This window comes from Hemitrygon akajei, chromosome 6 (assembly GCF_048418815.1).
Source record: "Hemitrygon akajei chromosome 6, sHemAka1.3, whole genome shotgun sequence".
Taxonomy (NCBI): domain Eukaryota; kingdom Metazoa; phylum Chordata; class Chondrichthyes; order Myliobatiformes; family Dasyatidae; genus Hemitrygon; species Hemitrygon akajei.
The window spans coordinates 25,708,240-25,722,683 of NC_133129.1; the positions used below are offsets into that span (position 1 = coordinate 25,708,240).

The following is a 14,444-nucleotide window of genomic DNA, read 5'->3' on the forward strand; positions in this document are numbered from 1 at the left end:
CCAGTTCTGGATCCACAAAGCAATGTCCCCTTTGTCCCTTACCTAAATAAGGAAAGCATTGGAGGCAGAGATTCACCAGGTTAATTTAAGAGATGACAATATTGTCCCATCAAAAGCGGCTAGATGGTTTGGATCAGTATTCCTTGATTATGCAGAGTGACCTTATTTAGAATTTAGAATCTATTTAAATCTTATATCCATCCCACAACATGAAGTAAAAATCTTTGTGTGATGACTCCATTGCAATGTACAGACACGTGAATTTAAAGATCTAATGGCTTGTAGAAAGAAGCTGTCCCGTAGCCTGATGGTCCTGCTTTATTTGCTACGGTACCGTTTGCCAGACAGAAGCAGCTGAAACAGTTTATGGTTGGGGCGACTGGTGTCCCTGATGGTTTTCCAAGCTTTCCTTCTGCACCTGCTGCTATAAATGTCCTCAACGGAGAGAAATGCACGTCCACAGATACACTGGGCTGTCCGTACCACTCTCTGCAGTGCCCAGCGATCAAGGCTGGTGCAGTTCCCATACCAGTGGTGATACAGCCAGTCAGGATGTTATCAATGGTGCCCCTGCAGAAGGTCTTGAGGGTTTGGGGGCCCATGCTGAACTACTTCAGTCGCCTGAAGTGGAAGAGACGCTGCTGTGCTTTGTTTGCCAGTGTGTATAGTCCAGGTGAAATTTTCCGTGACACGAAGTGATTGATAAGGCAGAAGGAGTCAATTTTAGAAAACCTAGTGCATTTATTTTACAACATAGTCCCCTCCTACATTTACACACTTATACGGATCTTGGACCTCCAGAAAGTGTCCACTGCAGGGGTGATTAATAAATTTGTGGCCTAAGGTAGAAGGAGATGAGTTATTAACTTCAAACTTCCTGCATAGTCACTCAAAGAGTTGAACTGCATGTGCATCTAACGGGAGCTGTATAACTCATCTCCTTCTCCGAGGAACTTGAAACTACTCACCCTCTCAACTGCAGACCTATTGATGTTGATTGGGCCAAGCCTGTCTCCACTCCTCCTGTAATCCACAATAAGCTCTTTTGTTTTTTGGACATTGAGGGAGAGGTTGTTATCCTGGCACCACTGTGTCAGGGTGTCAACCTCTGCTCTGTAGGCTGTCTCATCACTGCTAGAAAAAAATCTGATCAATATCATGTTATCTGCGAATTTGATCAGCAGATTGGAGCTGTGTGTAGCAGCACAGTCGTGGGTGTAAAGGGAGTAGAGGAGGGGACTCAGAACACAACCCTGGAGGGCACCTGTGTTGAGGGTCAGAGGGGCAAGAGGTGAGGGAGCCCACCATTACCACTTGTTGGTGATCTGATAGGACATCTAGGATCCAGCTACACAAGGCGGGGTGCAGGCTGAGGTCTCTGAGCTTCCTGTCAAGTCTGGAGGGAATTGTGGTGTTGAACGCTGAACTGTAGTCTAGGAACAGCATTCTGATGTACTCAAACATATGATACTAAGGGTGCTTGACATAGTAGATTTTCAAATGTCTTCACTGGTGGGAGAGTCACAAATAGGAGCATAGCTTCAAAATAAGTGTGGCAGTCATATCAAATTGAGGAGTGTAGAACTTTCTTCTCTCAGAGGGTAGTGAATCTCTGGTGTCCTCTGCCTGAGTTGGCAGAAGCCAGACTTTTATGTATATTTAAGGTGGAGATAGATAATGTTTGAAAGATCAAGGAATTGAGTGTTATAGTAAACTGGCAGAAAAGAGGAACTTCTGCTAGCATAGATCAGCTGTGAATATATCGAATGGCAGGGCAGGCTTGAGGGGCCTGGTGGCCTACTCCTGCTGCTATTTTCTTGTGTTCTTGGTTTGTATGGTGATCTGCACTAGAATCCAAGTCACCTAAAGGCACTGGAAAAATATCATCAACAATATTTCCCATAATGTTCCAAGTGAACAGACCTGAGGATACTCTTTCAGTCAACACCCCCATCATTGAGGCCTAGTTATTCTTAATCAGCATCGTGAGGGAGCTCACATCATTCTCATACCTGTTACAGATACTTTATTCTGAGCACTTCTGTGGAAGATTACTGGGCAAAAAGGGAAGAAGTTTTAGACTATTCAAAGCTTCACTGAAGAAGTACAATATGCCCACTGACTTCTGGGAACACCAGGCCCATGGCCACTTAGAGCAGACAAGCAGCATTTGAATGGTATCGGGAATTTTAGGTCTCCTCACTGCGAGCATAGGGAAGCCAGTGTAAGCAGCAGAAGGAGCATACCGAAGTTCAAAGTATATTTTATTATCAAAGTACAAATATGTCACCATACACAACCCTGAGATTCAATTTCTTGTGGTGACACATACCACATGACTACAAATAAATCATCTCTTGTGTCCTTTGCGGAGAATTCTGCATTTCCTACAATGACAATAGCCATCTCAGAACATATAAAATTGGAGTGGAAGCAAGTTGCTGTCAGTGCTGAGGAGCTGCTAAAAAGAATAGACCAAATGAACTCAACATCTTCTTTGCATGCTTTGAAAGGGAGAACACAACTACAGCTGTGAAGATTCCTGCAGTACCTGATCTTCCTGTGATCTCCGTCTCAGAGGCCGATGTTGAACTGTCTTTAAAGAGAGTGAACCCTCGCAAGGCGGAAGGTCCTGATGGGCGTACCTGATAAGGCTCTGAAAACTTGTGCCAACCAACTTGCGGGAGCATTCAAGGACACTTTCAACCTCTCACTGCCAAGGGCGGAAGTTCCCACTTGCCTCAAAAAGGCAACAATTATACCAGTGCCCAAGAAGAATAATATAGGCTGCCCATATCGCCCAGTAGCACTCACATCAACAGTGATGAAATGCTTTGAGAGGTTGGTCATGACCAGATAGAACTCCTACCTCAGCAAGGACCCTGACCCATTACAATTTGCCTATCGCCAGAATAGGTCAACAGCAGACGCAATCTCAATGGCTCTCCACATGGACAACAGAAACACTTCTGTCAGGATGCTGTTCATCGACTATAGCTCAGCATTTAATACCATCATTCCCACAATCCTGATTGAGAAGTTGCAGAACCTGGGCCTCTGTACCTTCCTCTGTAATTGGATCCTCGACTTCCTAACCGGAAGACCACAATCTGTGTGGATTGATAATAACATATCCTCCTCGCTGATGATCAACACTGGCGCACCTCAGGGGTGTGTGCTTTGCCCACTGCTGTACTCTCTATATACACATGATTGTGTGACTAGGCATAGTTCAAATACCATCTATAAATTTGTTGACAATACAACTATTGTTGGTAGAATCTCAGGTGGTGACAAGAGGGCGTGCAGGAGTGAGATATGCCAACTAGTGGAATGGTGCCACAGCAACAACCTGACACTCAAAAACTTCTATAGTTGTGCCGTGGAGAGCGTTTTGACGGGCTGCATCACAGTCTGGTATGGAGGGGCTACTACACAGAACTGAAAGAAGCTGCAGAAGGTTGTAAATCTAGTCAGCTCCATCTTGGGTACTAGCCTACAAAGTACCCAGGACATCTTCAGGGAGCGGTGTCTCAGAAAGGCAGCGTCCATTATTAAGGACCTCCAGCACCCAGGGCATGACCTTTTCTCACTGTTGCCATCAGGTAGGAGGTACAGAAGCCTGAAGGCACACACTCAGCGATTCAGAACAGCTTCTTCCCCTCTGCCATCTGATTCCTAAATGGACATTGAATCTTTGAACACTACCTCACTTTCTTTTAAATACACAGTATTTCTGTTTCTGCACATTTTAAAAAAACTATTCAATGTACATATACCATAATTGATTTACTTATTTATTATTTCTAAAATATTATTAATTTATTTTTCTCTGCTAGTTTATGTATTGCGTTGAACTGCTGCTGCTAAGTTAACAAATTTCACATCACATGCTGGTGATAATAAAGTTGATTCTGAGATTTGAAGAAGACTGGAAAGACACAAGTGTTTCAGGATGTACACTTCAACATTTCGCTTCATCTTCATACTAGTATCTTTTTGCTTAATGTGCATTCCCTTGCATTTTTTATTGCTTTTCAAATTCCACATGCATTCCTGAATTTAATAGCAAGGGATGTATTTCATCCTGACTGGCAATATTTACAACAGTTATCCCATTTTTCATACTCTTCATCCTTGTCAACAATTTTGGCAACATTCCCCTTTTTTTATATAAAACTTAACCCACATCCTTAAACACCATAAGACAAAGGAGTAGAATTAGGCCATTCAGCCCATTGAGTCTGTTCTGTCATTCCATCATGCTGAATTAATATCCCTCTCAACCCCAACCTCCTGCCATTTCTCCATAACCTTTGACACAAACACTAATGAGGAACCTACCAGCCTCCGCTTTAAATATACCCAATGACTTGGCCTCCACAACTGTCTGTGGCAATAAATTCCACTTATTCACCATCCACTCGTTAAAGAAATTCTTTCTCATCTCTTGTAAATGGATGTCCCTCTATTCTGAGGCTGTGCCCTCTGGTCCTAGACTCTCCCACGATAGGAAGCACCCTCTCCACATCCACTCTATCGAGGCCTTTCAATATTCAATAGGTTTCAATGAGATCCCTCCTAATTCTTCGAAACTCAAGTGTGGCAAGTATAGGCCCAGAGTCATCAATGTTCCTCATACAGTAACCCTTTCATTCCCAGAATAATTTTTGTGAACCCTCTCCAATGCCAGCACATTTTCCAAAACTGTTCACGATACTCCAAGTGCAGTCAATACTTTATAAAGCCTCAGTACTTACATCCCTGCTTTATACTCTAGTCTTCATGAAATGAACGCTAACATTGCATTTGCCTTTCTTACCATTAGTACAACCTGCAAGTTAACTTTTAGGGAATCCTGCATAAGGTCTACCAAGTCCCTCTGCATTTCTGATTTTTAAATATTCTCCCCAGTTAGACAATAGTCTACGCCTTTATTCCTTCTACCAACGTGTATCATCATACACTTCCTGACATCATATTCCATTTTCCATTTCTTTGCCCATTCTTCTAATCTAAGTCCTGCAGACTCCCTGCTTCCTCAACACTACCTGCCCTTCCACCTATCTTCGTATCTTCTGCAAAATTGGCCACAAAGCCGTCCCCTGATCCCGATGTATGCTTATGCTAATTGTTCCCTGTTAAGCCCTACCCTTACTGTATTGTACACTGTGAGTCTGAAAATTAAAAGTTTGTACACATATATCCATTTGGTCATCAACAGTTCCCAGTCTGTCCCCATTGTAAAAAGTACTTTATCTTTCAGTTTGGTGGCACAGTAGATGCTACTGGTCTGCAGAGTTCTCCTATAGTCCTTCATACGTTCCTGTTTACATCAATGGTGCTGAGGTTGAGAGTTTCACGTTCCTTGGAGTGAACATCATCATAAGCCTATCCAGGTCCAACTACTTAGTTGCCACAACCAAGAAATCCCACCAACTCATCACACCTACAACTTATGTCCTTATTTATGTACTGTTTGTTGATGCTGCCTGACCTGATGTTCTCTATTTCCCTCCTCCCATCAGGCAGAAGATACAAAAGCTTGAAGGAATGTACACTATCAGCAGGCTCAAGGACAGATTCTATCCTGCTGCTATAAAACTACTGAATGGTACCCAGTACCATGTCCTGCTGAAGGGTCTCGGCCCAAAACGTCGACTGCACTCTTTTCCATAGATGCTGCCTGACCTGCTGAGTTCCTCCAGCAATTTGTGAGAGTTGCTTGGATTTCCAGCATCTGCAGATTTTCTCTTGTTTGTTCTGGACCTCAGTCTACCTTATTAAGATCTTGCATTTTACTGTCTACCTGCACTGCACTTTCTCAGTACCGTAACACATTATTCTGCATCCTGCCATTGTTTTACCTTGTACTACCTCACTGCACCATGTAATGATTTGATCTGTATGGATTATTTGCAAGACAAGATTTTACCTGTACCTGGGTATATGTGAAAATATTAAACCATTTTAGCAACTTGTTCTATGTGTTACAGTCTTTCAGTTTACTGAAGTGAATTTTTATTTCCCATATTATATCTTTTCCCCCATATAAGAGATAAAACTACAGGTCAGAATCAAAATCAGGTTTATTCTCACTGGCATGTGATATGAAATTTGTTAACTTAGCAGCAGCAGTTCAATGCAATACACAATATAGAAAAGAAAATAATAAATGAGTAAATCTTATGCAGTATACTTTATACAGTATATGTATATTAAATACATTAAAAATTGTGCAACAAACAAATACCATGTATATATTTTTAAAAAGTGAGGTAGTGTCCATGGGTTCAATGTCCATTTAGGAATCAGATGGCAGAAGGGAAGAAGCTGTTCCTGAATCGCTGAGTGTCACTGATATAGGGTAAGGGGGAAGTGATTCAGAGGGAATATAATGGAGATCATCTTCACCCAGAGAGTGATAAGTACCCATAATCCACTACCTAAGAGAATGGCTGATGCTGGGTCGTAGACAACAGTTAAAAATGTTTTGTTTGGCGGTATACATGTAAAGTTCAAAGTACATTTATTATCATACAATGTATACTATAAACAACCTTGAGATTTGTTTCCTTACAGGTGGCCGCAAAACAAAGAAACCCAGCCACACAAAAAAAAACCCAATAGATACCATTTTAAAAAAACTGTCAAACACACAATGTGCAGAAAAAAAAACATTGTGCAAACAATAAAAACAAATTGTATTCAGAACTGAAATTCCTGAAAGTGAGCCTACAGCCACGAAGCCAGTTATCACTGCGGCTGATTCAGGATCCCATTAGTTGCAGGCCACAGCTTCAGTTCAGCATGGAGATGAGTAAACTGTACATGGCTGAAGGACAATAAACTTTAATTTGAGCACTTGAATTACTTGGACACAGAGGGCATAGGCTAAGTGCCAGGAGATGGATTTAATTTGGAAGACTGCCCACTGGTCAGCAAAAATGGCCTGTTTTCATGCATTATGGTTCTATGATTTTAAGACTCTTTCTTACCTGGCACAGTGCTAGTGGTCTAAACAGTCTCCTGTGCAATAAACATTCATAATGACATAAAAATATTGGAGCTGGACTAGGCCAACTCGGCTCTTCATGCCTGCCCTGCCATTCTATATGATCACAGTGGATCTGCCTCAGACCTCATCTCCTCTTCCATACCAGTTCTCCATAGACCTTAATTCCTCAATCTTTCAAAAATGTATTTACTTCCCCTTTAAATACCTGCAAAGATTTAGCCTCTATAACTCTCTGGAAAATAGAATTGCAGCGATACAGAAACCTAAGTGAAAAGAAGTTGCTACACATCACAGTTTAAAAATCTGCCTGCTAATCTTGAACTATGTTCCCTCTTTAAAGATTCTTCCAGTAATGGAAACATCTTCACATCTCCAGTCTTGCTCGACCTACCCCCAGACCTATACAAAATCACCAGTGATTCTTATAAATTCCAAAGAATATAAGTATATTTTTTGGTGCTCATTATAGGGCAAACCCTCATTCCAGAAATTAGCACAGTGAATCTGTTTTGAATAATAATAAACATGCTAGTATATCTTTAATAATGGATCAAAACTGTGCCACATACAATTTTCTAATTGTTGTCTGACTGGATTGTGGGATAATTTTTCCCAATTCAGAAACATTACAAATGCCTGTGAAGAATTCCTTGGATGTTTTACAGGCCAGAGAGCACGTGTTATGACCGAATTCAAAGCTTACACCAATGCTGAGTGAATCTGTCACTGTTTAATATTTTGTTTTTTCTATTTCTGTGCAACTGACTAGTTTGATAGGCCATTTTAGAAGGCAATCAAGACTTAATCATTTTACATAAAGGTCAGACTGGCTAAAGCTGAATGATCTCAGACCAAAAAGAATATTTTCAAGCAATCCAAGTTTCATTATTGCCATTGGACGCAATTTTCATCCTAAGCTTGGTTACTATCTATGTAGATTATGCATTTTCTCTTCATCATCCCAAGAGTTTCTTTCAGGTACCCTGGTTTCCTCCTAATTACAAGAGGCATGTTGGCAGGTTACCGATTGAGCTACTGAAAATTATACCCTAGTTCGATTAATCACAGAAAGAATGGCGGGTGTGGGAGGGGTGGAAGAGGAGAGGGATCAATGAGCTTATGAGAGAGTGAATTTATTATAAGGGCCATTCCAACACATGGGTGCATAGTTTCCTCTACTGCCATGATGAAGCCACTCCTCACAGGTTGGAGGAGCAACACCTCATTTTCCATCTGGGTAGCCTCTAATCTGATGGCATGAACATTGATTTCTCCAACTTCCAGTAATTATTTCACCCCTCCTCTTCTCTATTTTTCCATTCCCCATTCTGACACCCCTCTTACCCCTTCTCCTCACCTATCACTTCCCTCTGGTGCCCCTCCTCCTTTCCTTCTCCCATAGACCACTCTCCTCTCCCATGAGATTCTTTCTTCTTCAGCCCTTTATCTTTTCCCAGTTTCTCAAGAGTTAAAAAAAAACCTGATTTAAATTACCATCTGTCGTGGTGAGATTTGAGTTCAGATCTTTGGATCTCTATTTTAGACTACTAGAGTCAGAAAAGTACAGTGCAGAAACAGGCCCTTTGACCCATCTAGTTCATGCTGAACTATTTAAATTGCCTGCTTCCCTCGACCAGCACCAGTACCAGAGCCCCCCCCCCCCCCAATACCCCTAGCAGCCATGTATTTATCCAAACTTCTCTTAAATATTGAAATCGGGCTTGAATACACCACTTGCACTGGCAGCTTATCAATAATCCAGTAATTTCAATTCATATTTATTATTGTTCAACCATAAACATGTCAACTGTCAAGCAAAACAATGTTCTTCTGGACCAAGATGCACAACACAGTACATATAACTCACACACAACACAAAGTAATATTACCACAAATAAATTAACAAATAAAAAGGTGCATTTGTGATACAAGTTAAAAAAGTAAACAGCACGTTGCTACTGGTGATGTGATGAGGCTTGCACGGTGGCAGTGTCAAGGGTATTTCCTGTCCTAACAACCCTTATCCTAATGCTACGGTACCTCCTGCCTGATGGTAGGGACTCAAAGAGATGGGAGGGATCATTGATTATGCTAAGGACCCGGTGTACACAGCATTCCTGATAAATATCTCATATGGGGGGGGGGGGGGGGGAAAGGGAGACCTCCTCACAATCCTTTATAGGGCCCTGCAGTCAAATTTATTTAGTAATCTATTAGTGCTGGCAAATGTTAAACACCACACATGTAATAATGAGCTTGTATAAGTGGGTTGAGTGCCATTTGTTGATTTAGAGACCCCTGTAAGAACATTGGAGACGGATTTAACATAGTTCCAGTTCTTTAAACTCTTTCAACTTTATCGCCTTCATCAGTTCAGGCAAGTGAGATTTGTGAATTTTTTCTAATTCTAACATCAAATCAATTCCAAATCTTCAAAGGTTCATTTATTATCAAAGCATGTATCCATATACAACTCTGAAATTCATCTTCTCTAATCGCCAATTTCAATTCAGAATGATATCCATTTTCTCTTTGACATAAATTTCTTACTATTTACTTGCCTAAATAACTCTTATTTCAAATCTTCACAAAAAGCCAAGTAACAATAAAGTTACATGCAAAACCTAAAAATCTAAATAAGGTGTCAAAGACAAGAGGGTCTTGGGGATCTTTGGGGAGTTCTATTCACACTGTGTGCAGGTATCTGGACTGCACTGCCTGAAGTGTTATTGGAGGTAGTCAGTCTCACAATATTTAAGAAACACCTACAGGAGACCTTGAATAACCAAGACACTGAATACTATGGACCTAATTTAGGTCAATGTGATGAGTTTGGACAGGTAGAACAGTTGGTACAGTTGTATGGCCCAGAAGGCCCTGTTTCTGCGCTGTTCAGAATTCTAATTCTAATTCTAGTTCAGATTTCTAATTCTCTAATTTCTGCATAAAATATATTAAATGTCCAGATATGTGCTAATTAAATTTTAATATCTTGTAACAACACATTGTATTGTATTTATAAAATTAATGAGGAATCTTCTAAACGTAGAAAATAGATTTAATTAGTAGTTGGAATGGTAAGTTAATTAAGTTAGCGACATAGCGTGGAGGACGCCTTTCCGGTCCTTCCAGCCGCACCACCCTGGTAACCCCCCCGCCCCCCGACAAATCCGATTAACATCACCCTAATCAAGGGACAATTTTCAATGACCAAATAACCTACCAAGTGCGTCTTTGGACCGTGGCAGCGCCTGAGGAAACCCACGTATTCCACGAGGAGGACGTACAGACTCCTTCCAGATGGCGCTGGAATCGAATTCGAAAGTCTGGAACGTCCAGAGCTGATAAAACAAATTATTTCTTAGAATGATTTGATACTGATGTTAATTCTTTTAGTACTTGATTTGTTGGAATAAGGGGAAGGAAACAAGAAAACCGACCGGGCAAACCAACGTGGCTAAAATTGTCTACAAACTATAGAAATCTAGGTCCCAGAAAGCAAAATAATTAACCTCTAATCAAACAGTCTTTTACCTCCATGGCACCTGGCATGTGAAATGTTTAAAACACAAGAGATTGTGTGAAATGTTTACAATGACGTGACCATCCACGTAATACATCTTTTCAATATTTTCATCTGCTAGTCTTAAAAATATGTATTCTCTAGATATAAACAGCGTGCACAATACTAGCACTCTTGCCGTAAGTCTTTGTAAAGATACTTTTGCAGTCAGAGTATAGTGAAGCAGCGATGGATCCAGGAAAGCCCTTGTCCTTCGACGTATCTGAAGGTCACAGCTTTATAAAGGAATCTTAGCCAGCTAGTTATTACTTTGTCCGATTCTCTCATTTTGTTGCTATGGTTCCAGTATATCTTTGTCCTACCACAAAACAAGGCACGAACGTCATTCCACACGTGCTCCTTTTACAATTACTGTTTAATTTATGCCTCCTCTGTTTTACCTTCAATCCCGGCAGTATTTTTTTAAAAAGCTAAAGATCAGCCGGGTGCCTCGCAATTGATGAAATATCTTTTTTTATTCTCTCTCCCGGACTCAACGCTCCTTGTTCCCATCGTACCGCAGACTACAATTTATTATTGAAATGTTTAGGCCCAGTCCGCTTTGCTATATCACACTACTCTGCCATTAGTCGGCTGTGCTGCCTTTTGCTGCTATGTAGTTTGTTTTAAAACAATCATAAAATACCGCGTTTGTGGCCCAACAACATTCATCCAGCAGGCTTGCGCAGTTTTATACTTTATGGTTCTCAAACATGTAGATTTGGCACAGCATTCCGATAATTTCACAAACTTTTGAAATACATAACCCGGAAGTCTGAAATTTTAACAGGTATAAAATTGTGTCTAGTGCTAAGCACAGTAAGCAGGAAGCGATACTGTAGAGTAATTGCAGCTACAGCAAGAATGTTAACGCCGTGCACATGAAAAAATGCATTGCACAACTCATAATTCAGGAGCACTTTAAACTCCAGCAGTAGCGTAGGGAAAATTAAACTCACCCGACATTGTCGGAATAAAACAGCCAAGTCTCACAACAACACAAAATCAAGATGTTTATTTTTTTTAAACATGTACTTTTATTTGCAGTTGCGCTATATTAAAGCTCTGCTGGCAGAACCCAGATCACTTTGCTTTTAAACTGCGTGTCATTTTTTTTTGGCATGTTGTACATTTGTTCCAGGCACTGAAAGCGAGGCGTCAAACGCTGAGCAAAATCACACCCCCCACCCCCCCGCGCCCATTGTCTCCACACTCCTTCCGCATCCAGCCTGTCCACGCGCGCGTGCGTGCCCGTTCTCGACGGCATCTTGGGAGATGCAGTTCGGCGTCTGAATGACGAGAGCGGCGTGCGGTGAGAGGGACTCAGTTTCCCGGTGCGCATCGGGCTGTTGCAGTCGCAATAAGTCGCCACCAATCAGCGGCTGAAGCAGCGTTCGTTTGGAACGCTGGCAATGTATCAGTGTAGGGGCATTATTTCCTGATTCCTTTTGGAAGGGTTGTACATGGCAACAGCTGTTGGGCTGGACTTATGTATTGCAGCCAGCCTCTGCGGGCAGACGCAGAGTAAATTATAATTTTTGTTTTGTTGTTTTTTTTTGTTTCTCTTTACCTCCCCCAACCCCCCCCCCCACACTCTTCTTATGTTTGAGAGAAAGAACGCGTGCAATACTATCCATGAGCTCGAGGTTTGTACTGTACGTGTGTCTAAGGCTGAATGAAAACACCATACTTCAATCCCGGTAGCAGTGTGTGTATTTTTTTCGTCCCCGCCCCCTTTATTTTTCTTCAAAGACGCGCATTAACGCCGCAAGATTGTTAGAGAGGTTTGCACGGCCATTGTGAGGTGGTTTGGGGAAAGAGAATTCAATTTCTTGTTCAAATTGCAGGAATTAAACCCGCTGCCAAAGTTACAGCATGAGTTCTTTAACCCGCCGCTAAAGGAACACGTTCTGCCATATTGAATTCTCTTTTAAAATACATATATCTTTTAAAAGAAAGAGTTTTTTGTTGTTGCCGTGGAAGTGGGGAGCACAACCGCTGGTCTCGAGCCGACACAGTGTTGAGAGATCCGTTCTCCGAAGGGGGAGGGGGTCTGAAGAAACCGAAGAAAAGAGGTAACAAAAAGAATGAACGGTTTTAGTACCGAAGAAGACAGCCGGGATGGCGGCGCCGGGGCTCCGGGCTTTGGCCACATTTGCTGTCTGGTTGACGATGGAGAGAGGTGTAACCGCCCTGCCGGCAACGCCAGCTTCAGCAAAAGGATTCAGAAAAGTATTTCGCAGAAGAAACTCAAACTGGAAACCGACAAGAACGTGAGTCTGATTTTTTTTTAAAAAATCCCCTTGATTTTCCAATTCAGTCCTATTTCTCCAAAAGTAACCCAAGTTGTCTTGTAAATAAAGAGGAGGGGGCGGGAATAAACTATTTTCAGTATCTGCAACTCAGCAGTTAGACTGGACAGAAGCAAATGTGAAACGGGCTGTCATGAGGCCTGAAATGTGCATTTCAACACTTAACCTGCCAACGGTGTCGCCTTTTAAAAATTAAAAAAAAATCCGTTCAGATTTTTCGTTTCGATTATTCCACATTGTATTTTTTTTAAATGGGAGAACGACCAACATCTCCACAAGCTTGGCGCGATGGTTAAAAACTCACGTAAACTGTATATCGTGTATGACCTACAGTTTAACATTGGTGAGCGGTGGCAAAAGACTTGGCGAGTGAAATCGTCTCCCGGCTAAGATGGTACATTGTACTGTAGAGTTGGTTACTACGAAGTCCTCAGACCAGAAAAGCTTCCATTCTTGACTTTAGTTCATTCACCAAAGAGGCTGTTTTCAGACTGCACAGTTAACGCTAGGGCTGATTATTGATAGCTACGCTGTGGCTCTCTTTATTTCTTTGTATGAGCATCGAGCGAGAATATATTTTTGGATTGCGATGTCCTCATGGTCAAATGGTCCGTCGACACATACAACCTAGGCGGACCCGTGAAAATTGCCCGTTGGTTGCACTTGAGCTGACAGCCTTTATAATATTAAATACTGATGGTGAATTGGTAGAAAGCTGCATCACGGGAGATGTTAAACGAAAGTGACTATTACAAAACAGTGTACAATGAAAATTTCGTTTATACACTTGTAGCTCCTTTTTCAGCCGCTGAAGTTGATTTATAAATTTATTTCATGACCGATTTCTGGGAGAGATGGTAGCGAGTTTGTAGCTAAGTCTCACCATAGGAAGGTGATTCTAGAGCTCTTTGTAACTTTGAGATAGTTGGCCAGGACCCTGAGGAAAGCTCCACAGCTCCTTGACTGGATTCCTCCAACTGGGGTTTCATCCCTGCTAAACTTCCAAAATCAAGTTCAACGTCCAACACACATCTGACAATAATTATCCACCCCACCGTGACCCTCCTGAACTCCCTGCCATCCCTGATGCCTTTTAAATTGTAGAGCAGTACGGCACAGAAGCAGGCTCTTCTTCCCACAATGTTAGTACTGCACGCATTGTCAAATTAATCCAAATCCCTTCTGTTTGTACACGTTCCGTAATCTGGCATATTCATGAGTCTGTCGGACAACTTCTCAAACCCTACAAGAAAGAGGGAGAGCCTGTCTGAGATACCAAAGTACTGGGTTATGCCTGTAATTTTTGATGGGCTCCTCATCAGGACCCCTCTGGGGGCTTTTGCATGGTGGGGGTGTGTGGCGCAGGTGGGAGGGGAAGAGAGCGCGTCGATGCTGCTTGTGCAATGGGGTGGGCTTCAGGGTTCTGGTGTTCCATTCATTCTATAGGGTTTCTTGTTTCGTGAATGTTTGTAAAGAGTAAGAATTTCAGGTTGTATAAGTTCTCTAATATTAAATTGAACCATTTGTATGTTTGCACCACTACCCTGGTTGT

The 14,444-nt window shown here is 41.8% G+C and overlaps 1 protein-coding gene across 2 annotated transcripts in view; it reads left to right on the forward strand.

Annotated features, from left to right (window-relative positions):
- The first annotated feature begins 11,986 nt into the window (after nucleotides 1–11,986).
- Nucleotides 11,987–14,444, forward strand: part of sap30l (sap30-like) — a 30,271-nt gene continuing 27,813 nt past the window's right edge. The window contains exon 1 of one of the 2 annotated variants that reach the window (XM_073048006.1): nucleotides 11,987–12,853. In XM_073048006.1, the coding sequence (XP_072904107.1) occupies nucleotides 12,668–12,853 (186 nt within the window). In that variant the 5' untranslated portion in view covers nucleotides 11,987–12,667. The remainder of the gene's footprint in view (nucleotides 12,854–14,444) is intronic. The other variant, XM_073048005.1, reaches the window with a different exon arrangement.